The following is a 25,255-nucleotide window of genomic DNA, read 5'->3' on the forward strand; positions in this document are numbered from 1 at the left end:
TATGAGTAGTTACACGGAGGAGCCACAATGCAAGAAACCTAATTCTGACTCTTGTGGGTTGAATTGTGCCCACCAGAAAGACATGTTGAAGTTCTAGCTCACCTGGTACCTATGAGTATGACCATATTGGAAGTAGGGCCTTCACAGACCTACTCAAATTAAGGTGAGGTCGTACTAGATCAGGGCAGATCCTGCTCCCCTGAAGGAAATGGGGACACAGAGACACATGCACCAAGGGAAGAACATCATGCAGAGGCAGAGGCAGAAATTGAAGTCATGCAGTTGCAAGCCAGGGAATGCCAAGGGTGGCTGGCAATGGCTCGAAGCTAGGAGAAACACAAGGAAGGATATTCTTTTAGAGCCTGCAGAGAGAACATGGCCCTGCTGACATCTCAATTTTGGATTCTGGCCTTCGGAACTTCAAGAGAATGAAATCTTGTTTTTCAAAGCCATCCAGTTTGTGGTAATTTGTTATGGCAGTCCCAGGAATCGAATACACTGGCCAGTGGCCAGTGAGGAGGACCTGAGGCCTGCCAATAGCCATGTGAGTGAGCTTGAAAGAGGATCTTCTAAAGCCTGCCAACAGCCAGGCTGAGTGCGCTTGGGAGCAGATTCTCCCCTGACTCCAGCCCTGATGTGCCTGCAGCCCTGGGTGCCACCTCGACTGCATTCTTGGGAGGCCCAGGAGGCCTTGGGAGCTACAGGTGTCTACCGGAGCCCCTCTGGGTTTTTGACCTACCAAAACTGTGAGCTAATACATGTTTGTCGTTTTAAGCTAGTAAGCTTAGTAATATAGCAATAGATAACTAACAAGTATATCTATATACAGTTATACATATTTTTAACATGGGGATGATGAAAGAATAAGCTAGAAACTAAGGAAAGTGGTTACTGCTAGGAGGTGAGTGAGGCCAGAGTGCAAGGAATGAGGAGGGAGTTCAACCTTTGCAAGATTTTATTTTGAACCAAAAAATGAAATTGAATAAAAAGATGAAAAAAGCAAACTCTCAAATTGATGCAAATAAAAATAACAAACTTAACAATGTATCAAATAGAGGACATAACCATATCAAAAAGCAATTAATTCAAGCAAACTTTGAATGCAGTACTCTCTCTACCTGCACAGCATTTAGAAGGATGTATTATAAAGATACAAAGACCTGCCAAGAAATCTGGAGCTTAAAATGTTTGTTGCTGGTGGTAGTACTGGTATGTGAGTCTCAACTAGTTTCTGTATATCGAAGAATAAATGAGCAAATATATTGATGCTGTTGAGGGTTTTCATTGAGGGGGGAAGAAGATATAAATACAGAAAGAGGAAGGCTAGAATGAATCCTATGGTGTTGGATTTTGACTTGGAGGCATGAACTCATGACTCAAAACTATATCAGGGTGAAGAGGATAGCATTTACTGTGTTGTATCTACATCTCCATGAAAAAATATATATGCTCTGTCCACTGTAAGGGCCTAGAATGACAGCCCAGTAGCAATGAGCACAAGGACTCAGATCCAATTTCCTTAGTGCCATTTCCTACTAGAAGCAACTAGAGTTTTCCTGCTTAGGGCAGAGAAGATTCGGTGAAGAATTAGTAGGTCTTGGATCAGAAAATAGGGAAGTGCTCAAAGATTGATAGGATATTATATATATATATGAATAAATATAGGCATATTATATATTTATATAAATGTATAAGTATATACATAAACATATGTATACATATATATATGAATAAAGAATAAAGGTCAGGAGGCTTCCATTGGCCAAATATGGACAATTTGAGCATCAATAATAAAATAAATGAAGTATTTTTTTTATAGTAACTGAATTAAATTGAACTAAAAAAATGCAGGAGTCCACACTTACTCAAAAAGGGGGAGGTGGGGAGGGGAGCTGGGAAGGGAAGAAGGATGAGAAGCAGGGGGAAAAAAGAGGGGTACTCTTCTTTAGACATTTAGAAGGAATTAGAAAAGCATCAGAAAATCACCACTTTGTAACCAATTTGATGAGCGTTCATCAGTGTGTGCTACACCCCTTGGGCAAAAATATTCAACCGTCCAGCCTGCACTGCGGAGAGTCTCCGCTGCAGTGGGAGAGAGGTACAGTTAAAATAGAAAAGAAATGGAGACCAGCCTTGAAATTTCTCTAATCAGACAAAAACCAGTTTAATCATACAGAGCTTCATCTGCAAGGCTAACCTGACCTGGGTACTTTCTTGCATAGGCTTCTGGCCATCCTAAGCAAGGCTTGGACTGTTTCTTAAGGTTGATATGAGGTAACCACTGACCAGTTTCCTGTCATTTAAGAGAATCCTAAATATTATAGCCAATTGCTGTGAAGAGCAGTCAATGCTTCCTGGCTCTATGAGCTGATTTATCACACACTCCTGCGCCTCGTTCTGTGTTTTGGGTTGGGTGCTCTCAGTTTGCAAACCATCCTTCTGATGCGGGCACAGTACACTTTTACTGATTACCAGCTTGGAGATTCCTTGGTTTTATACTTCTATCATTTCCGGGCTTCTGACAATACCTTTGCGAGAGAGACCTGCCAACCGGTGCCCTGACCAAGTCATCCAGATGGGCACCACGGATGCCGGGACAAAGGAACACTGTGCCTTCTCATGGAAATAGCATCACCTGCTACTTTCTTACTAACATGTTTAACCCGCATCTGATCATAAGGAAACACTTCGATAAGTCCAAATTGATGCCGTCTACGAGACAGTTGTCCTGGGCTTTCCAAATGTGTCAAAGTTATGAAAGATTTTGCAAAAAGTGGAGGCAACTAGTAGACAAAAGGAGTTTCTAGAGGCTTGATGTTAACCAGGACGATGTGGGTAGATCCTGAATTTTCACAACGTGTGTGCGCACGTGTGCAGGTGCATAGCAGTTCGGGACAACAAAGGAGACTTAGATATAGACAGAATGTTGAATGCTGTGACCAATGGCATGGAATTTCTTGCAGGTGATAATGGCGAGGTAGGTAGGGGTGAGGCTGCAGCGTTGTGTGCAACTTTCCAAAGGTGGAGGGTGGAGGTGGGGGGACTTCTTTAGTGACAGCAAATATAGCAACTGTGAAACGGGAGCCCTGGGCGGAGGGTGTAGCGTCCACAGCGTTCCTATGCTTGCAACTCTTCAGCGGGTTCGTAAATTTGCAAACTAAAAGGCTGGGTTTAAAAAAAAAAAAAAAAAAGCGCGAGTTTCCTTCCTCTGCAGAGGTTCACGCGGATGCAGAGAACCAGCACCCTGAGAAGCCTCCCGTCCCGCGGCCCTCGGTGCGTTGCCGAAAGTTTCTCTTTTCGCTGCAGAGTCGGGACCCGCGGCGGCGGGAGGGGTCGGAGGGTTCCCACCGCTCGCATCCGGGGTGGGGGGGCGGCGAGCCTGAGACTCCGGGCCCGGGGCCCTCCGCCGCCTGCCAGTCACCGCCTGCTGGTGGGCGGGGCCGCGCGCCGGGGCGGCCAATGGGAGCCGAGGCGGAGGGCGGGGCCCGCGCGGGGTGGGCGGGGCCGCGCGGGGTGGACGGGCCCCCGCGGGGTGAGCGGGGCCGCGCGCCGGGGCGGCCAATGGGAGCCGAGGCGGTGGGCGGGGCCGCACGCCGGAGAGACCAATAGGAGCCGAGGCGGAGGGCGTGGCCGCGCGGGGTGGGCGTGGCTGCGCGCCGGCTCTCGGGCCGCCCCCGCGGCTCCGCAGCCTTTTCTCGGCTGCAGGCCGGCGGGCTCCGCGCTCCGCTGGGCGCCGCGGGGAGACTCGGGGGCCGCCGCCGCCGGTAAGTGTCGGGCCGCTGCGTGCCTGCTCCGTGCCTGCTCCGTGCCTGCTCCGGGTCGCCCTCCGCCGGTCGGCCTCGGCGCGGGGCTGGGACTGCGGCGGGCGCGGCGCGGCGGGGCGTGCTCGGGGCTGCGGCTGCGCCCCGGGGTCGCGGGCAGAGCCCGGCCCCTGGGGCGCGCGGTTGGGCGGCGGGGCCCCCGGCTCCCGGGCCTCGCCACTGGGCGGCGCGGGCTGCCTGCTGTCCCGGCGTCGCAGCCCCGGGGAGCCCCGTGTGCCCCTGGCGCGTGCCCCCGGCCCCCGCCTGTCGCTCCTGCGCCTGCACCCCCCTGGCTCAGGCTGCAGCCGGCGCCCGCGGGGCCCCCCTCGGAGAGGGCACCCCGCGCCCCGGCCTGCCCCCGGGACACCCCAGCTTGGCCCGCGTCGGGGCGGGGGTGCAGTCAGGGTGGCCTGGCCCTGGCGTCCTGCGCACGCCGCGCACCACGGCGCGGGGTCGGCCCTGCAGGCTCCGGCTTCGTCTTCCGCAGGTGGTGAAGAAAGTTGAGAGGCACGAACGCGGGCCTTGGCTCTGCCTTCTGCCGAGTTTTGCGATCGCGGGGCTCGGTTAATCCCTATGCAGTGAGCCGGGACTTCTCCAAGATTCCTCTTAAATCCCGTGCATCCTGAGACTGTGATGAGCCTGTTTTCCAGGCTGTGCCTGCAAAGAGAATGGGACCGAGGGAGAGTCTGTGAAGGGCAGACGTGCAGGGAGCAGGGACTCAAGAGGGCACAGAGGTTTAGACGCTGGGATTGCAGCTTAAGACTGCAGAAACAGGCACAGAAAAAACAGGCACACGTTAATGGGAAAGGGCTTATCCAGAATTAATTGTATAACGGAAACTTGGAAGGCTTCCACAATTCCAGAAGCAAGTGCTGTAACTGTAGTTTCACCTCCCTTTGCAGCTGTGCAGACGGGGTGAGGAGAAAATCAGTACCAAGTCCACGTAGGAGGGAGGATGCTAGCTTAGTACGCATCCTAAGTGTAGGGAGAATCCTTAATTTGTGCAGACCTTTGCACTCAGGAAACACACACACATAGGTGGAAAGTTTCTATTTCCTTTGCAGGAAAATACTACATTTATTCCAAATGTGCAGAATGTCGTCCACTCCCATGTGCTTATATTTTTTCACAGCCTCTGTCTTTGTAGTCCACAGAGGAAAGGCCCTTTGCCCCTTTAGGGAGACCTTAGTTTGCCTACTTTGTAGCTGTGTGACTAGGGAAAGTCACTTGTTCCTCTCCGAGGCTGTCTTTCCTCAATTGTGAAATGTGGCTAATGGTACCTACTTAATAGGGTTGTAAGGATTAAATAAGATCTCTTATGTAGAAAATGTATAGCAGTCCCCGACATATAAGATGCAAGATATTCAATAGTGATGGCTGTTCTTAGCCTCGTGTCTTATAACGAGGAGTTTAGGTTGCCTAGAGGGTACGGCCTAGAGAGGAGTGCAGAGTGGGAAGCGAGCCATAAGCACTGCTGTGCCTGACACTGGAGTTTTTGCAAAGTTGGAATCCTTAGACCTCAGGCTGAGAGGTCATCCACACACTAGTGATTGCCTAGGATACCAGTCTCCCTGACTGCGTTGGCCTGTCCGTTTGGGGACTTGAGTAGAGTTGGGATCCCCCCCCAAAAAAAATTGTGCTAGGAAGTAAAGCAACATGTGTGAGGGGCGAAAACCCCTCCAAAGAGAGCTCTAAAGCAAAGAAATGGTTCTGTTTACCGAACAGAGATTACAGCTTGAGATAACTGGAGCCCGGTCTCAGCTTACTGGGCGTAATGTCTCCCATTCCAGTCTCAGCTAGAACCTTTTCTTTGTTTGGACGTTAGACCAGCTACTGATACTCCCTGGCGGTTTTCTAAGCTAAAGGGACACAGCAAACATAAACCTGGGAATGCGGGGGGGGGGGGGGGGGGGGTAGTCTTCACCGCTCAGTAATCTAGCCCTAGTGATGGGAGAAGGGAGCCGAGCCCAAAGCGCTTTCTTACAGTTTAACCAGGGTTACAGGAGTGGACACTCGTGTGCAAGAGAAGTTTATGGTGGTGGGACATTATAAATAGGAGCAAATGGGTGTATGCTCCCTCCACCTGGGGGAGGGGGGGCAATTCCACAACAGTTTTGAGCTCTGGTTGAGTGTTTGTTTGCATTTGAGTCTAACCCAGAGCTTTCAGGGTTTGATCTAACCGAAAACTTAGTGTCAAAACTGACAGAAGGCATGAGAAGACTGGGCTGCCTGGTGGCTCAGTTGGTTAAGCATCTGCCTTGGGCTCACGTCATGATCTCAGGGTCTTGTTGGGGGGTGGCGTCTGCCTGTTGGGGAGCCTGCTCCTTCTCTTCCCTCTGTCCCTCCTCCCCCGTCTCTCAAATAAATAAATAAAATATTTTAAAAAAAGGACAAAGTAGCCAAAAGTAGCCATTAAAGCCAAGCTAGTAAAATAAGTATGGCAGGAAACCAGAAAGTTAATCAGTGAGATGGCATGAAGCCATATGAAATAGTCTTAAAAATTTTTTTTGTTTTATTTTTAAATTAGAGGTCAGTTACGATTTCATTTCCCATAGAGTTTTGCTGGCATTTTGGAGGATAGCTTGTGTGTGTGTCTTCACATATGTAGACGCATTTATATTTCTCCCTATACAGACACACACATATGTATGTGTGGAAAAAAAAATCCCGGGGATCCCGGGTGGCTCAGCAGTTTAGTGCCCACCTTTGCCCCAGGGTACGATCCTAGAGACCCGAGATCTAGTCCCACGTCGGGCTCCCTGCATGGAGCCTGCTTCTCCCTCTGCCTGTGTCTCTGCGTCTCTCTTTCTCTCTCTCTGTGTTTCATGAATGAATAAATTTTAAAAATCTTAAAAAATCCTACATTAAAAAAAAAAATCACTACTAAATGGAAGCATCAACTGTAACATCATCACCGGGAATTAACCACTTAAAATGGGAATTTAAGTGGAAAGTATTCGAAGTTGTGAATTGGCCGCCACATATTTAACTCACTGGTTTTCCAGTAACAGCACACATGCTTGGGGGGTCCCAGAGAACCTCATTCCGTATGTGGGGCCTTAACGCCTCTTAGTTTAAGGAGCTCTGTAGTCTGGCTAGGAACTACTACGGAGTTCTGCGCACCACACCCATGCCTAATGCATAGACAGGATCACAGCCAAGGAAATAAGAACCGTATGGAAGCCATAGGGAGAGGAGAATGGGAAACAACTGGGAACTGGTTTTCTTTCCTGGTGATGAAATATTTTGGAATATTTGGTCATCCCACATCCTGAGTGTATGAACTGCCACTGAAGTGTTCACTAGAATGGCTTATTTTATTAGTATGTGAATTTCACCGTCAGGAAAAACTCCAGGAATTTACTCGAACACACTCTCCATATGCTGTGTATTGGAAAAATAAATTACTGCTATTCAGATGGACTGTCTACCTTCTGAATATTCTCAAGACTTTTCTCTTAAATTAAGCACATTTTTATTGTTTATAAAATGCATCTGTATAAGATGTACTGTGTAAGCGGTGCCTTTTCGAAGCTGCTTGGTAATATTTTCTCCTTAATTAAAACCCCATTGGTCCTTTACAGCCTCAGATGGTAGCAGAAAGGACCCTGTACTTGGAATCCAAACACTCGGGTTGGAGGCCCAACTGCCCCATCAGCCATGTGGCCTTGGGCAAGGCACTTTGCCGAGACCCGGTTTCCTAGCCGATTTTTCTGTCCCGTCCCAAAGGTATTGAGAGATCCACTGAAATCACTTCCATCACACACTTTTCTAATGGCAAATTACAGTACTTCCACATGTCGCTGTTCTGTAATTATTGCTTGGGTTTTTTTTTTTTTTTTTTTTAACTTGAATAGCAGAATCCAAAGGTGGATTAAGGAAGGTACTTGTGGACCGTTAATGAATTATTGGATTTATTATTAATGAAGCCCTTTATCCCGCTCACCTGGAACCAGTCTGAATTCGGTTAATGTCTGTAAATGAGAACAAATAGGTCTGTTTAGGGTCTCCTCTGGGTTCCTTGTGTTTTTTCTTAGTTTAAGCAAGCCCCTCGGCTTTGCTGCAAACTGACATTTTCGGCAATAGTGACTCTTTCTTGAAAAACGTAGCCTTGGGAAACCCCGAAAACGTGCAGAGTAAAGCCCCTGGGTATATTGTTCACCAATTATGACTATAATAAATTAGAAAATTTATTTTAAACCAACAATAATTATGGCTGATAGAGTATATATATATATATATATATACGCAAAAGTGTGTTAGTTTGCATGTTTCTCCTGTTAATGGACACGAGGCCAGGTTTTATTAAGTGAAAGTGCATAAAATTCAGAATGGGTAATGACTGTGGGGGACCTGGCATGGAAGTGTGCAAATACCTGTCGCAGCCTGCGAGCACCTTTTAAGTGAAAGGAAGATGAAAGGCAGTATTTGTTCAGTGTCTTTTTTATGCTAGTTTAAAAGGATATGTTTAATTCCCACGATAGGAGTAAAAGGTAGGCATTTTATTTAGCATAACCAATTAAACTATGGGCTCCACCACTAATTGGTTGTGTTGGCTGCTTCAGTGGTGATGAAGTTGTCGAAGAAAAAGCCTAGAGGTTGATAGGAACTTCCCCAGGAAGGATGTGGTGTGGCACTGACCCCAGAGTCCACCTCTTTCCTAATGCCAAGCTACCTCCCAGCTATTAACGCAACGTGGATGAGAAAAGAAAACGAAGATTTACAGAATATGAACTAGAAGTGCATTTTGGTACTTTTAAATAATTGTCAGTTTACCTGAGGACACTGGGTTGCAACATTTGTTTGCTCTAGTGCACCCAAGGGACTCGCTAAGACGATGGCAAACAAATGGCAACTATTTGTTGGATGAAAATGAATGGATTTTAGATCAAATAGACTACCCAGAAAGTGGCCTCTGTCCACTCACTGTATTACCGGACCAGCGTGTTGTATTCCTGAATGGGATTTAAAGCAACTGATAAAGCAAGGTTTAGTAAATAACCTGGCTTTGCTTTACTAAGGTGAGGCTCCCCTGGGGAATTGTGGGAGGGATGGGGGGTTCATGGGTAGCATCTCCTGGCATTCTCCAAATGGAACCCAAGTTTAAAGAAGAAACAAACTGCTTTGTCCTCGAAGTTATAACTTTGAGATGTCTTCCTTCTGTGTCCAGGGAAAACCCTATTGGAGGCTATGTTGCTCTGGTCAAAGGAGACGAGACGGTGGTGAAGATGTCAGCCCTCAACTGGAAGCCCTTTGTGTATGGAGGGCTGGCCTCCATCACGGCAGAATGTGGTAAGGGGCCCGAGGGGCCACACAGGTCTGTTTGCTTGCTACATGGGATTTTTTTTTTTTTTTTAATTCTGTTTATTCATGAGAGAGAGACAGAGAGGAAGAGACACAGGCAGAGGGAGAAGCAGGCTCCCTGCGGGGAGCCTGATGCGGGACTCGATCCCAGGACCCCGGGGTCACACCCTGGGCCGAAGGCAGATGCTGCACCGCCGAGCCCCCCAGGTGCTCCTACATGGGATGTTGATTAAGAGTGAAGGTCGCTGTCTGGTGTTTGGCGGGACAAGCAGGGCCTGTGGGAATATGCAACGTTAATCTCAGATTTCAAAATTGCCTCTGTTGGCATGTTTTTCAAACAGTCATTTTGGCCGCCCACAGTGCAGAGCTCAAAGTTTAGTGTGGAAAAAGTTGAACCTGTTAATCAAACAGAAGTTTTGTCTGATTACATCTGGCCCCGGGTCCCTGTCCTTTAACCCACTTTGCCCCTGTTGGCGCCTGTGGCCGTGGAGAGGCTCGGAGGAGGTCCCAGGTTCCAGGGACGGCCACTATGCCGTCCCGTGCCAGTCGTGCACAGTATCCGTGTTGTGTTTGTGACTTTGCATCAGTGGAGTTCCACGTCAGATCCTGTTTATCTTGGTCTATATCCTGGCATGATTGACTCAACAAATACAGCTGGCACTCAGCAGTTGCTGGGCCTGACATGTCTGGGCCTGACATGTCATTTGCTTCTGGGGCTCAGTCGCTGCTGTCCTGGGCCAGAGGCTGTCCCCGAGGGGCCAGTGAGGACGGGGTGGAGGGGTTAAGGCGCCTTAACCACGCACCCACTTGGTTGACGGTGTGGGTGGGCCCTCCCGTGGCCACGATGAGTAGAGTTGCTGAGCGAGTGGCACGTATTTGGGTGGCCTGTCAGCGGGGCACTGGATTAAACATTCTTACCTGCGTTAACAGGTGCACTTTCAGATGACGGAACACAGAGCGGGAAGCTCCCCCAGAAAGTGAACTTCTCTTTCTTCATCCCTGTTGAACCCGACTGTAGCTTTCACATATGCAAAATATAGTAACTTATTTTAAAATTGCCCCTTTGTGTAAATCATTCCATGTACCCATCTCTTACAGCCATGCAGCTTCTCAAATCCTCTGCAGGGTAAGATGGGAAGTAGATAAACATGTAAAGAAAGAAAAATACAAAAAAGAAAGAAAAAAAGAAAGAAAGAAAGAAAGAAAGAAAGAAAGAAAGAAAGAAAGAAAGAAAGAAAGAAAAATACATTTATGCATTTTGGAGGGGGGTTAATATTTTGGTACCCTTTTTTTTTTTTTTTTTAAGATTTTATTTTTTCATGAAAGACACAGGGAGAGAGAGAGGCAGAGACACAGGCAGAGAGAGAATCAGGCTCCCTGCGGGGAGCCCGACATGGGACCGGATCCCTGGTCTCCAGGATCAGGCCCTGGGCTGAAGGTGGCACTAAACCACCAAGCCACTCGGGCTGCCCCACCTAATTCTTTTTAATAGAGAAAAGATTGCAAAGTATCTGCTAGTTCTTAATTTTGTTTCTTACTTTATGTTATAGTTGCAGTGTTTCTTTTCTTTTTTTTTTTTTTTTTAGTTGCAGTGTTTCCTCAGTAATCTCTCACCATGTAGCCTTTATTTAGTGGAATTTCTTTTTTAATCAAGTGAAATATTTCTTTTTTTTAAAAAAAATTTAAGGTACTTTTCCGATTGATTTAACCAAGACACGGCTCCAGATTCAAGGCCAGACAAATGATGCAAACTTTAAAGAAATCCGGTATCGAGGAATGTTGCATGCGTTGGTGCGGATAGGCAGAGAAGAAGGGCTGAAAGCTCTGTATTCAGGGTAAGTCGACCTTTGTGCATTTGTACTTGACTATTGACCTTTCAAACAAATAGATGGAAAACTAGGATTCATAGAGAAAAAGTAGAAATCCACGGTATATTTGAAAAGAGCAAGTAGTTGGGCAGATTTCTCATTTCACCTTTAGTTTCTGTGTATTTTTTATGTAGTGAACTTTGTGGTGAAAGTATGTCTTTATTACATTCAAATACAGATGATAATGTAAAAATTACGTTTGTTTCAGAAAACAGTGATTCAGTGTTTCACTCTGAAAAAAGCCCTTCCCGTTGGCTATTCTGAATTACGAGGTTTTTGCTATAAGGAAAATGATAGCGTACCGGATGTGGGTAGGAGTTGTGAACAGCTTTTCTTTAATCCAGTATTTAGAGAACGGTGTGCTGAAGGCATGAGATAGGAAAGCGAGTAAGCCAGGTGCCTGCGTCAGCCTGAGTCCCTGCAGAAAACAGAATTCGCTTGGGTGGCTTCAGTCAGGAGACTTTAATGAAGGGGCTACTAAAAGACTAGAGGAAGCATACTGAGGTTCCCAGAAACTATCAAAGTGGACCCTAGGACCAAAAGGGCAAGGACAGGCATGGTGTTAGCAGAGCCTACTAGGACCGGAGCCTTGAAGGAGCAAACAGTAGCTGTGGTGGTGGGGAGGGGGGATGCTTTGGTAGTGCCCAGGAGAGGAATATACCTCCCCTCCCCATCCATCCATCCATCCATCCATCCATCCATCCATCCCATTGTCTACTGGTGGAATCCACCTGGAAGCCAGCTGGCAGGAAGCCTGCATGATACAATCTGTGGGTGCCACCCTCTCAGGGCGCAGAGCATCACAGAGAAGGGTGAGCCTGGATCTAGGAGGTCGGAGGGGGATTAGCAGCAACACATGAAGGGGCTGTCGTTTAGTGGGGACAGCACATGTCCACCAGCCCGAGGGTGTGGAGGAAGCAGGGGACAAGGTTAATGTCTTGATTTCTGGTTTGGGCCAGAGTGTAGATGGAGCTTCCATTCCCTGGTCCGAGAAACAGAGAGGAGAGCCGATTGGTTGGAGCGGGAGGATGATGAGTTCAGTGTGGGAGCTTGGGTCGGAGGTGTGTGTAGCACATGCGCGATGAGAGATCTACGGAGCAGTTGGCAATGCATCGTTGGGTCAGTGCTGGGAGCAGGAATCCAGCGTCCCGAGTCTCGGACAGTGGTGGGCGCCGTCGGAGTCGATGAGCTCACCGGGGAGCATGGAGAGCGGGGAAGGAAGAGAGCACAGGACAGAATTCTGGGGAGCCCCAGAGGGCAGGGGTGGGAGGCTGTGGAGGAAAGGAAACCTGGGGGAGAGGGGCGTGTTTCGGAGCTCGGTGGGGGGCTGGCTGCGTGGAGGACCGAGGACGGACCAGCGAGGACCACAGAGAGGCTATGTAGGGTGCTAAGGGAGGGCATCGCTTCGTTCAGCAACACAGATGTCAGCTGGTCTCCTTGGGGAGGCAGCTTTGATGGAGGGGGGAAGGAAGGCACAGTGCGTTTCGAGGAGGAGGTGGGAGCACCGGAGGAGGTGGGAGCACCGAGACAGTTGGGGCGGAAAACTGCCCCAGGGTGGTTCTGGGCACTGGAAGGCTGAGAGACGGAGAGGAAGGACCTGGAACAGGGCCCCCCAAGTGGATGGGGGAGGCGCTCCAGAGCCGCAGCAGAAGAATGGCAGATGCTTGCAGAGGGCAGAGGTCACCAGGAGCTTCCCCTCGAGATGGAGGGCCCTTTCCCTTGAACGCCCGTGAGCACCAGAACCGCACGTTCACTTACACGTTTTCATTAAGGGTAACTACAGGGGCTGAGCTTTCACCTAGCGCACTGACGATTTGCACAAATTTAACTGAACCCGACTATATTTTTGTTGGATCTTGAATCGTGAGAAGTCTGGTGTAGCATAGTTTGATTGTGGAAGGCAAACACGTGGTTGCGCCTGTGTGCCTCCTCGAGGATTTAAAGCGATTTTTAGCATCTCTGTCCTCTCGTACGTCGGCTTGCCAGGATTGCCCCTGCGATGCTACGCCAGGCTTCCTACGGCACCATCAAGATAGGCACCTACCAGAGCCTGAAGCGACTGTTTGTCGAACACCCTGAAGGTGAGTGGGGAATCTTTCTTCCACTTGTGGACAGGAGCTGGGCGGGTTGTGTGTTTTTTAGTCAAGACAAGATCAGATTTTCTTTGCTGAACTTAGGGGAGTGGCAGTTAAAAGGAGCAATCTCTACAAATGTTTTAATTTTCCTCCTCTTCCTAGACCAGAGGGTGTGGTGTTGTAGTTCTGGCCAACTGAAAATTTTCTAAAATTTTCTAACAGGCATTATCATCTATTTTTCAGGAAAGCCGTAAATACCCTTCTTAGTATTAAGAACTGAATTCCTTTTTTTTTTTAAAAAAGAACTGAATTCTAATAATGTATTGCTGGTTGACTTTATGACTTTGCTTTAACCCATAGAACTTTTTTTCTTTTTTTCTTTCTTATTACAATGAGACAAGCACCAAGCACCAGTCAACTGTTAGGTGAGAGTGATCAGCCCGAGCTAAGATGTTTTAGCACTTCAGTATACTTCACATTAAATCTATACAGCATGCTTTAAGACTATCTTCTCAGTGTCTCCTAGGAATGTACCTTTTTTTTTTTTAAGACTTATTTATTTACTTGAGAGAGAATGCACACATGTATGAGTGGGAGGAGGGAGAGGGGAGAGAGAGAGAGAGAGAGAGAGAGAGAGAGAGAGAATATCTCAAGCGGACTCTCTGCTGAGCATGGGCCCTGAATTGGGGCTGGATCCCAGGACCCTGAGATCATGATCTGAGCCAAAATCAAGAGTCGGAGGCTTAAATGAGTGAGCCACCTGGGCGTCCCAGGAGTATATCTTTCTTATTCTTCTATGACCTATTCCTCATCTTAATTACTGTGGTGGTCAATATTTACACACAAAAGTGAGTTAGTATATGGTTGTTCATTTTGCATGATAATTCACAGTCCTTTTTGGATATCAAGTTATTTTGCTAGGCAAAATCCTGGTCAGCCAGCAAAATTCCTAATATTTTAAAATTGCTTGATTCAGGGGCACCTGGCTGGCTCAGTCAGTGGAACATGGTGACTCTTGGACTCAGGGCTATAAGTTTAAGACCCATATTGGGTATAGAAATTATTAAAAGGAATAAAAAAATCTTTATTTATTTTTAAAAGTTATTAATTTATTTATTTATTTATTCTTTTAAAGATATTATTTATTTACTCATGAGAACACAGAGAGAGAGAGAGGCAGAGACACAGGCAGAGGGAGAAGCAGGCTCCATGTAGGGAGCCCGACGTGGGACTCGATCCCGGGTCTCCTGGATCACGCCCTGGGCTGAAGGTGGCGCTAAACCACTGAGCCACCCGGGCTGCCCAAATAAAAAATGTTTTAAAAAAATTGCTTGAGGGGCAGCTGGGTGGCTCAGTTGGTTAAGCCTCTTGCCTTCCACTCAGGTCATGATTCCAGGGTCCTGGGATCAAGCCCTGCTTCGGGCTCCTGCTTCTCCTTCGCCCTCTGCCTGCTATTTCCCCTGCTTGTGGTCTCTCTGTCAAATAAGTAAATAAAATCTTTAAAAGAATTGCTTGATTCATAAAGCAGGAATTTTACGATTCTCTGAAGATGTACAAGCGGTCAATGAGTTACACCTACTGATGTGAAGAGCTCTGTGTATACGAAAAGTCAAATAATATGTGTTTGTTTGTAGATGAGACTCTGCTGATAAATGTGGTGTGTGGAATTCTCTCTGGAGTCGTATCCTCTACCATCGCTAATCCGACTGATGTTTTGAAAGTAAGCAGTGCGATCCGTATCTTATAGGCACACTCCACATTTTCTTATTGAGAACAACATTCAGATAATGAAATGCTGCGGATATAACCCACCCTGGATGTGTGAATTTGTTTATAATTTAAGCACCATGAAGCCTCTAGCTTCTAAACATCCGCTGGGTGGATTTCCTGTGGATACAGAGGAGCTCACAAAGTAGAGCTCGTTGTAGAGACAAGGTTTTTGGTGATTAAGCAGCAAAAGAAAAAAATCGGGCATGGACACATTTGAATTTCATTTTTCCTTGAAAATCTTCCTTGTTTTATTTGTTCAGAAACCTAATGACTGTTTCTGAATGTGTGATGTCCTCCGTTAACTTGATTTCAGGGAATATGAATGGAAATATTTCCTGATCACAGTTTGACATGACGTATTGGCAGACCTTGTTGACAATACCGGGGATAGAACCTTTTTAGATCCTTTCTGGAATAAGACAAAGAAGTAAATTAATTTTTTTTTTCTTAAATATTTTATTTATTCATGAGAGACACAGTGAGAGAGAGAGAGAGAGGCAGAGACACAGGCAGAGGGAGAAGCAGGCTCCATGCAGGGAGCCCCGACGTGGGACTTGATCCCGGGTCTCCAGGATCAGGCCCTGGACCAAAGGCAGATGCTAAACCGCTGAGCCACCCAGGGATCCCAGAAGTAAATTAATTAAACAAAAGAGAAATCAGGCAGGACTTACTTTTTTCAGTGGTTCTCAGGATGTTCGGCCTCTGTCCCTCCCTCTCCTTTTTTGTTCCTATTAGTTGACCAGTGTTCGCTGTGCTGCCCTCTGCCAGTTGATGTGCTGCGTGCTTAGAATCCCCAAATTAGTAAGATAAGGACCCTGCCCTCAGAGCCTTCACTCTGACAGGAGAGTCTGGCAAACATCAGAGTTCTTTTTTTTTTTTTTTTTAAGATTTTATTTATGTATTTGAGAGCGAGGGGCAAGGGAAGAGCCCAAGCAGCTGGAGCAGCAGGCAGAGGGAGAGGGAGAAGGTACCTCAGCTACCTGGGCTGAAGGTAGACGCTTAACCCACTGAGCCACCCCGGCGCCCCAACAAACATCAGAGTTTTATGCAGCAGTGTGTTGAGTACACTACACTTCTGCACAGTGAAGTGCTTTTGCCAGGATTTTTTGGGAGGGGGGGAAATAGAAATATCCCCACTCTTAATCTCTCTCTCTCTCTCTTTTTTTTTTAAGATTTCTTTCTTTCTTTATTTATGATAGACGTAGAGAGAGAGGGGGGGGGAGAGGGGCAGAGACACAGGAGGAGGGAGAAGCAGGCTCCATGCAGGGAGCCCGATGCAGGACTCGATCCCGGGACTCCAGGATCACTCCCTGGGCCAAAGACAGGTGCTAAACCACTGAGCCACCCAGGGATCCCCTCCTCTTAATCTCTTAAACATATGTCCGGGCCGATAGAAAGGCAGTTCCTGTATTTTGGTTTATTTTCCCACGTTAGCTTGGCAGTAACATTTTCCTTGGGAAGCTAGAGGTAATGTATTTGCTCCCCGAACAAAAAATAAGGTACCAAGTTTTAGTGAGAAGTCCCTTTTAATTGTAAAAAATGTAGAGAGCTACATCAAACGTTATCTCTACGTCGGAATCTCGGTCCCATGAATTCCACGGCCGCTGTCCAGTTTATTTGTAAGTTCAAGTGTAATGGAGCATGACGGGCATCATGTGATCGTCTTGTGCTCAGCTCGCCTGCATACCTTTTGGTTCAGCTGGTTGGAAATAGTAGTGGCTTGAAGTAACTAATTTAAGAAATATGCTCGTCCATGCTCAGCACTGCCAACTATGCTGGATATGGATACTCTTATCAGTTATGTGAAGTCAGCCCACCGTCACATTCTCTTAACTGGTCAGTGACTTATAAGGAAATAGGCCATTCTCTTTCCTTTTCAGAAGACTAGTTTTAAAAATCCATCTTTTTTGGACTCTTAATGAGCTCAGGCCTCGATGCATTTTGTTGATTCCAAAGTGCCTCAGATCCAGTCCTCATGAATGTTAAATCTTTATGATTATAAATCCTACAAAGGATATATTTTAGCATTACAGTTGTATTTATACTGCAATTCTTGTAATGGTTAGTAAACAACAGATTGAATGATTTCCGAAGTCTGCATTTGGGGAGAAATGTGCTTTCCTTCTCACGTCTGTCTTCAAAATAATCTCTAGATACGGATGCAAGCACAAAGCAGCACCATTCAAGGCGGAATGATTGGCAACTTCATTAACATTTACCAGCAAGAGGGAGCAAGAGGACTGTGGAAGGTGAGCCCATGGAACGGAGTCGTTTTCCTTCTTTGAATTTATTTCTCCTATTTCCATCATCTTAATCTGAATGGCAGATTGACCTACACGAAGAAGAGTGGCCTCTGCCCTCAAAGTTACTTTCTTCCTTAATCTCATTCCCTGCAGAGTGGAAATACAAGGCGTATGTCATAGTTTTAAAGTGCCTTTTGAATAATTCATGTATAAGAAATTCTATAAAGATTGAACATTTTTGTTTACTTTAAAAAATTTGTACGGAGAGGGGTTTTCTAGGTTATAGTTAGGCTGGATTTTTTTGATCTGTGCGGTTTCCCAGTCCCCTAAGTGAAGACTGACTTACTAGGCAGGTGCTGGTATGGGATGCTGTTCCTGGCTTTCTGGTGGCCCATCAGTTCCCAGAATAGGCCCTAAGGGTCATCTAGTATAGTGCTCTCTGTATGTACCAGGAAGCCAGAGCCTCTGTGAGGCGGCTTGTCCTGCCTGGCCAGGGTCTGGCCAACGTCATATAGTTAATGCCAGAATTAGGAGCAGACTTGGGAGCATCTGATTTCTTTACCCTCTGGTCTTTTCTGATCTGTCATTCTATAGCTTTTTTTTTTTTTTTTTTTCCAAGGCCTGTTTCATGGAGAGCTCTCTGAATCTTGTTATTCGTATTTTTACCCAGGGCGTGTCCCTTACTGCACAGAGGGCTGCCATCGTTGTCGGTGTGGAGCTACCGGTCTACGACCTCACCAAGAAGCATCTGATTCTCTCGGGCCTGATGGGAGACACTGTGTATACCCACTTCCTGTATGTTTGTAGATTTAAAAAATAACATTTTAGGTGTGCATGAGGTTCAGGGTAGCAGTTTGCTACGACTTTATTAGAGATTTAAAGGTTTATTATCAAAGTATTAGAGTCTCATATTTGAAAAATTACAATTTAGAAGTGAACTGAGAAGAAGCAGAAGCCCTTATCTGCTTACACAGGTGACCGTTGTCAACAGCCTGTTTTCAGGCACATGCAAGTATGTATAAAAGTCTACCCTGTGTACTTAGTGCACAGGCAAGATCATGCTTAGTATTCTCTTACTTTTTTATTTTAATTTTTTAGCTTTATTGAGGTATAATTGACAAACTTGTGAGCTGTTTAAGAGTGTACAGTATAATGATTTGATGCACATACACAACGTGAAAAGATCTGACCCTGAGTTCATTAACATATCCATCACTTCACATATTTATCCGTGTGTGTGCGCGTGTGCGTGCGTGCGTGTGTGAAAACATTTAACTTTTACTCTTTTAGCAAATGTCAGTTATGTGACTGTGTTACCAACTGTAGTCACCATGTCCTATATTAGATCCTCAGACCTTGTTCATTTTATTTTATTTTATTTTTGATTTTATTTTTGATTTTTATTTTTTAATTTATTTATGATCGTCACAGAGAGAGAGAGAATGAGGCAGAGACATAGGCAGAGGGAGAAGCAGGCTCCATGCACCGGGAGCCCGATATGGGATTCGATCCCGGGTCTCCAGGATCACGCCCTGGGCCAAAGGCAGGTGCCAAACTGCTGCGCCACCCAGGGATCCCTGACCTTGTTCATTTTATAGCTGAAAGTTTATGCCTTTTTCCCAGCCTCTTCCTATTTCCCTTAGCCCTTGCCCCTGGCAACCACTTTTTGGTTTCTATGGGTTCTGTGTTTTTTGCTTTTATATAGATCCCCACGTGGGGTACCATGCAGTGTTTGCTGTTCTCCCTTGCTTTTTAAAATTTAATAATATATTCCAAATATCTTTCTGTGTCAGTTCAAACCAACGTCACATATTTTTAGTAGCTGCAGGTTAGGGTGGATGTATCATGGTTTCATCCACTTTCATCCAAATTTTTGGCAATTTCTGGAGACTGTTCTGTTAGGACTGAGGGAGGACTGTTGGCATCTGCTGGGTAGAGGCCCGGGAGCTGCTGAACAGCTTATGGCCATGGGACAGCCCTCCACAGCAGAGACCTGCCTGTCCACAATGTTCAAGGAGTGTGGGAGTTGAGAAATCCTGCCCTGAGTTGACTGATGCCAAGTGTGGTCTGTAGTCTTGTTGAGACCCTGTGGGCGCATTACGTGAGGACGTCTTTTTCTCTGCTAAGAATGGTGTGGTTATGATGGGACTAAAATTACTCTGACGCCTGCTTATAGCCAAGAGATGCAATAGATCATCGTTGGAGGACATTCTTTCGTGTTTCTATGAACCTTTGACATTCCTGTCCCTCAAAGTTTTTCTGCGTCGAGGCGGGAACTTCTAAGCCACCATAGTGCTGTATTTAAGAAGTTCACGCAGTGCCTTAGTGATGGGCCTCCTCCTGGAAACATTTCCTCTTGCTGCACGTCACGTTCGTGTGGTTCGGGAGGAGGCTGTTTCCTGCCTTTGATAGCGGTGGTTGCAGCTCAGTGATGGTGAACTTTCTGTCTCTCCCCCCCCCCCCCCCCCCCCCGTATCTTTTTTTCATAGCTCGAGCTTCACCTGTGGCCTGGCTGGGGCCCTGGCCTCAAATCCCGTCGATGTTGTGAGAACACGTATGATGAACCAGAGAGTCCTTCGGGATGGCAGGTGCTCTGGCTACACAGGTACCCTGGACTGCCTGTTACAGGTGAGAGTGAACGCTCTCCTGGGCAGGGTCGTGAGGTCCTTTCACAGCCCAGTGGCTTCCTTATTCCCCTCTGAAGAGCTTCTCATCATGATACAAACTACAGGGGTCAGAGCAAGACAAACCTGTGGATTTGTCCCTTGTAATTGTGTGACTTCGGTCGAGGTACAGACTCTCTACCCCAGTTTTCCTCATAAGTGGAATGGGACAACAGTCGCATCCACGTCACGGGGTTGTGGTAAAAATCATTGAGATATAATGCCTACGAAACGGCACCGTGCCTGGATTACTGTGTAGTAAGCCCTGTTGGTATAAGTACTAATATTAAGGGGTACTTAGAAATAAGTTTGTTTTACTTAATCTCCAATATTCCAGTGGTTCGTTTCAGTTGAAACTGCCCCCCCCAAATGTGTGTTGTGTGTGAGTACATACGTACGTGTTTACACACACACACACACACACACACACACACACACACTTGTATACAGATACTTGATCTAAGAAGTCACTGAATTTTGAGGGTTATTATAGCTAACACGAGTGATGCTCTCAAGCCCCGAGATGGTACCCAGTCCTGGCCACGCCGGGCTAACTCTTACAAATACAAAAATCTAGATGAATGTTTAGAAATGAAAGTTCATTTTCTTTATACCGCTGCTCAGCTGTAAAGGGAGAGAAAATGGTCAGAATTTCTGCCATCGCAATAGAACGGTCTCCTTGCAAAATGCACCTCCCCACTCTTGCGTCTGACCACAATGAATATCCCTCATTCCGACATCTCTCCAGAGAATGTGTCGATCTTCCTATAATTTTCAGTTGAAATAGTGGGGCCTCCTGGTCCGGAGGGGATGAGAGTTTGTTGTGTTCCTGACTAGATTGCCACCAGCCAGGGGACCAGGGGCTGCTTGGTTGCTCCAAGCAATGCTGGCAAGTCCTAGACCTCAAGTTTGGCTTTCACGACGCACAGGTGCTTGTGTGGCTCCACCTCGTGACCTGAGGTGGCCGTGGTCTGAATTAGGTCCTAACCACCATCGACTAGTGTGTTTATTTCCCACCTACAGTTGGGATTCAATCTTTTTTTTTTTTTTTTTTTTTTTTTTTTTTTTTTATGATAGTCACAGAGAGAGAGAGAGAGAGGCAGAGACACAGGCTGAGGAAGAAGCAGGCTCCATGCACCGGGAGCCTGATGTGGGATTCGATCCCGGGTCTCCAGGATCGCGCCCTGGGCCAAAGGCAGGCGCCAAACCGTTGCGCCACCCAGGAATCCCTTTTTTTTTTTTTTTTTAAAGAAAAGCAGCAAAGCATCACGAGGTGTTTTTGTTTTTTAAGATTTATTTATTTATTCAGAGAGAGAGAGAGGCAGAGACACAGGCAGAGGGAGAAGCAGGCTCCATGCAGGGAGCCTGACGTGGGACTCGATCCCGGGTCTCCAGGATCAGGCCCCGGGCCGAAGGCAGCGCTAAACTGCTGAGCCACCCAGGCTGCCCCAGGATTTTATTTCTGAGAAAAAAAATCATTCGGTCTGACTCCTAATTATTAATGCACTTGACATCATTGGATAGTTGGAAGCTAACTTTTTTTTTCTCCCTCTTATAACAGACCTGGAAGAATGAAGGGTTTTTTGCTCTGTATAAAGGGTTTTGGCCAAATTGGTTGAGACTTGGTCCTTGGAACATCATCGTATCCTTTTCCTGTCGCACTACATCCGCCGAAAGCTGTAGCTACGAGACGATTGTTGGCATAAGCCCGTGTTTTGAATGATAATTTGGAAGTGGCTTCTTATTCTTTTGCATTCGTCTGATTCTAGGAAATGATGATTCAGTTTCTTTTTTTTTTTTTTGATGATTCAGTTTCTATCTCAGCGGGTGTAAGGTCTCTGTCCTGGGCTATCGGGATCTGGTTTAGTGATGCTGTCCCTGTCCGGGACTTGACTGCAGTCGACGTTGCTGGGAATATTTATGATTACAGGAAGGCGCGGCTTGATTGCACATCCCTAGGCACCCTTGGGAAGGATCCGGTTTGGCGGCAGTGGTCCAGAATGCTTATTTTAGAGGGTCCCCGCGGATAAACAGGAGTTGGCTCCTGAGTGATTTGGCTGGTTAGCGGCAATGCCCCTACGCCTACGGGGAAGCAGGACGGGAGCGGCACCTCGTTAGACGTGCCAGGGCCGAATGCTAAGGGGATGTGCTTTTCCCCACCCCCCGTTTCTCTTTATCTGCGCCTCCGTCCTGGTGAAGGCCTGCCCAGCCGTGCCCCGTGAGGAGAGCTCCCCGGGACTTGCTCGCTCTCTGTTTCACACAGAGTTGACTATTCTGGAAGGTCTGCCCATCACAGCGGCCGCCAGGGCCAGGCAGTGTGGACGTCCTCTTCGGGGAGGCCCTTGGAGCCGATGCTAGGGGATTTCTTTGTCTCCGCTGTGATTGTTCTGCTCCAGGCTGAGCTTGGGAAGGCGGGTGGGAAGATGGTTTGGGGTGGGTGAGGCTGGCACCCCTCATGTTTAATGTGTCCATGGCGCGTGGTCTGCCCAGACGCATCTGTGACACCTGCTGTCCGTGAGCCTGTGTTGACGCGTCGGGGTTGTTGAGATGGCATTTTCTTTGTCAGCCTTAACCAGTCACTGCAGTTCTTCGTGACCTACGAGCAGTTGAAGAAATTGGACTTGTGACAAGTCAAGGCTGCATGAGACGGCGCTCTGCAAACGCTCACTTCCGAAACAATAAAGCTTCCCGTGTGTCACGCTGCTTCTCACTGCTTGGTTCATCACAGATGCTGAAGCGTGAGCAACAGATGAAGGTGGGGCTAGTCCAGATGGCCGGGTGTGGGCAGCGGCCGCTCCGCGTCAGATGTTTCATGCTAGAGACTAACGTCCAAACACTAGTCCCTAGCGTGGAAGTGCCCCCCGACGTCAGAGACAGCACATGGAACGCATGTTTCTTGCTCAAGAAAGCTGGCAAGGAGATCGGGAACCGGGTGTCGTTTTCTTCAGGGCTCAGGAGCACCTGCTGTGGCTCAGCTCGCCCCTGGGGAGGCCGGACGGCTCTGGAGGAGCCCATCGGAAGCACGGAATGGAGCCTCCGGGACGGTGTTCTCGTTCCTGAACTTCTGACGACTGTCGCTTCTCGTCAGCGGGAGAGATGTCACACGTGGAGACCTGGCCCTTTAGCTCCGGGTGTAAACAGTGCAGCAGATAGATCCCTGGCATATTGCACTGCTTTATAATCTCCTATTTCGGCAGGATCTTTCACTTATAATAAGTGACTTTAAGCCTTTGAAGGCCTGACCTTCGTGAGGAGTTGTTACAAAGCGTTCGTATCCAAGCCCGTGACGCTGTGATGTGCTGGCTTTGAACGTGGCAAGGTCCATGTTGATGGACGATCTTTGAGGCAGCTTGGGTTGGCGGTCTTAGGTAACGTTAGTAATTTGCTCCGATTTTTAGCCAAGTTTGTGACTTCCCAGTCTGTAAAATGAGGGTAATAACGCGTATTGATGCTGGGGGTCAAAGGAAGACAAGGGTGGCTGCTGAGACCTGCCTGGGGTGGGCCTTGTGCACCAGCTGTGCTGTCGGCCGCCGGAATGGTGGGAGAAGAATCCCGAGCAGAGCCCCCCGCCAAAGGCCTTGTGGAGACGAAGAACACAGTATGAGTGAACAGTTTCATTATGTTTTCCTTGGCAAGATGTTGCGAGTGAATCGACGAGTTGATCTTTCCAGGTTTCTCAGTTTTTTGCTTTCATTCAGGTTCTGTTTGTGAAGATACGTCCCGTGTCGGACTTCCTTGAAGTCCTAAAACACGTCCTGTCCTTCCTAAAACACTTGCTTGAAATTTTAGAAACTCTCCCTTTAGCACTGTACCTGTTTTCCAGTTTCTCGAAGAGGTCTGTCGTATCTTCCTCTCTTTCTCTAAAGACCACAAAAAAAAAAAAAAAAAATCATTCTTCTTTCTCGCCTTCATCTTGTTCTTTTCAAAAATAAAACGTGACTCCAAGAGCCCTAAGAACTTCTAGAAGACAGCCCCAGGGAAGGGAACATATTTACTTGGGGACCTGCAGTTGTACGTTCGAGAACATTAAATACACCCTGACCCGGGGCTCCCAGGCGGACCCCCCCCCCCCCGTCCCCCGCGGTGTGTGTGGGGGCAGGTTCCCAGTTTCTCCCGCCCTGGGTCACCACTTCCTTTGACCCAGAATAGAAGGCATGGTAGGTTTTTCTCGGGGATCAGGTGGTTTTGCTGCCTTTCCCTTTCACTTTGCCTTCTTTATGGATGTTTACTTTGAAAAAGCTTTTGTGAGGCAGAGTTGTATTTCCAAAACAGAGACAAAATCCTTAAAAAGAGGAAGGAAGGAAGGGAAGGGGTGGCCGGAGTGGCCTGTAGGTATTAACTGGTTAAAGACTTAAATGCAAGTCCAGACCCCACCCCCACCCCCACCCCCACCCCCCATGTGACTGTGCAGAGCTGAGCTCCCTGGGCCCCGCTCCTGGTACTGAACCATATCTTTAGGCAGATATTTTTCTTCTCACCAAAACATTCCATTGACCTGGTCAGGGCGTTCTCAGGAAGACTTTCACTTTTGAGTTCTGGAGTTTAAAGGATTACTTTTTAAGAACCACTTTTTTTAAAATGAAGAAAACACTGTATTTTTTAAGTGTACATATAATTTCTGAAACAGTAGAAGCAAGTTCATTTTGAAGACCACCTAAAGGGTCGACGTCACACAACGTTCATTGTTATCAATTGGGTCAAATTATGTACGTGTTCATACCAGGATGAAAAGGAACTCAAACCTCACTATTAACCCTGAGCATGTTTTTAGGACAAAAAGAGAGTATTTCTCCAGTGTAGACATATGAAACATGCTATATAGAACAGGATCGTAACCTGTTCTGGTTTTTCTGCTTCCTGAAGGAGTTCATGGAATTGTTAAGCTTCTAACCAAGAAAGAACTTAAGGACTTGGAGCCTCGGTCCCCTTATTTTCAGGGGTGTGATTACAAGTCCCCCGACCCCCTTGGATATTGCTGAAATGTGGCAAAAGGATTTTTAGCTTTTATAACTAAAATGAAGATAATGGGGTTTTTTGTTTGTGGATTTCTGTAATCATTGATGCCAAGTATTGCTAATCTGTGAAATAAAATGGCTCCTATCCTCCATATTTATTCATGAGCTAGAAATAGTATATATTATATGAAGACTATGCATTTTTCATGAGCCTTTATATTTCAATTCAAGCTCTTTATTTAAGCGTTGTTGGAATATGTGGCATAAACCTTGTTTCATTATTTAATAAACTGGACTAATACATAATAATCCAAATGATCTGTGGTTATTTTGGGTAAAGAGAAACCTTTAAGCAAAGATAAGCTCCAGAGAGTCCAGGAGGCTGGTGCACACATGGCGCTTGTAGAAGTGGTTACAGTCATTTCTCCTCAGGGAGAAGTTGTTGGGATCCTATATATATATATATATTTTTTTTTAATTTATTCATTCATTTAGAGAGGAGGGGGAGGGGCATAAGGAGAGAGAGAGAATCTTAAGCAGGCTCCATACCCAGCACAGAACCCAATGTGGGGCTGGA

General features: G+C 46.9%; 1 protein-coding gene across 2 annotated transcripts; it reads left to right on the forward strand.

Annotated features, from left to right (window-relative positions):
- Positions 1-617: 617 nt before the first annotated feature.
- Positions 618-24,984, forward strand: SLC25A30 (solute carrier family 25 member 30). 2 transcript variants are annotated; one of them, XM_041731132.1, is made up of 10 exons: positions 618-746; positions 8,971-9,092; positions 10,792-10,939; positions 12,959-13,053; positions 14,682-14,767; positions 16,971-17,066; positions 17,731-17,855; positions 19,550-19,688; positions 21,285-21,365; positions 22,309-24,984. In XM_041731132.1, the coding sequence occupies exons 2-10, from the start codon at positions 9,029-9,031 to the stop codon at positions 22,348-22,350; spliced, it is 876 nt and encodes a 291-aa protein (XP_041587066.1). In that variant the 5' UTR covers positions 618-746; positions 8,971-9,028; the 3' UTR covers positions 22,351-24,984. The 2 variants fall into 2 exon arrangements, with proteins under 2 accessions (XP_041587066.1, XP_041587065.1); XM_041731131.1 differs by lacking the exon at positions 618-746 and adding an exon at positions 3,635-3,764.
- The last annotated feature ends 271 nt before the right edge of the window (positions 24,985-25,255 follow it).

Source organism: Vulpes lagopus, chromosome 16 (assembly GCF_018345385.1).
Source record: "Vulpes lagopus strain Blue_001 chromosome 16, ASM1834538v1, whole genome shotgun sequence".
Taxonomy (NCBI): Eukaryota; Metazoa; Chordata; class Mammalia; order Carnivora; family Canidae; genus Vulpes; species Vulpes lagopus.

Excerpts from the sequence above, each read along its gene's own strand:
- SLC25A30 (XM_041731132.1), top strand. The coding sequence starts at position 9,029 with ATGTCAGCCCTCAACTGGAAGCCCTTTGTGTATGGAGGGCTGGCCTCC. Across the intron at positions 9,093-10,791 it reads CTCCATCACGGCAGAATGTG|GTACTTTTCCGATTGATTTA; the intron begins GTAAGGGGCCCG and ends AAAAAATTTAAG. Across the intron at positions 17,067-17,730 it reads GAGCAAGAGGACTGTGGAAG|GGCGTGTCCCTTACTGCACA; the intron begins GTGAGCCCATGG and ends ATTTTTACCCAG.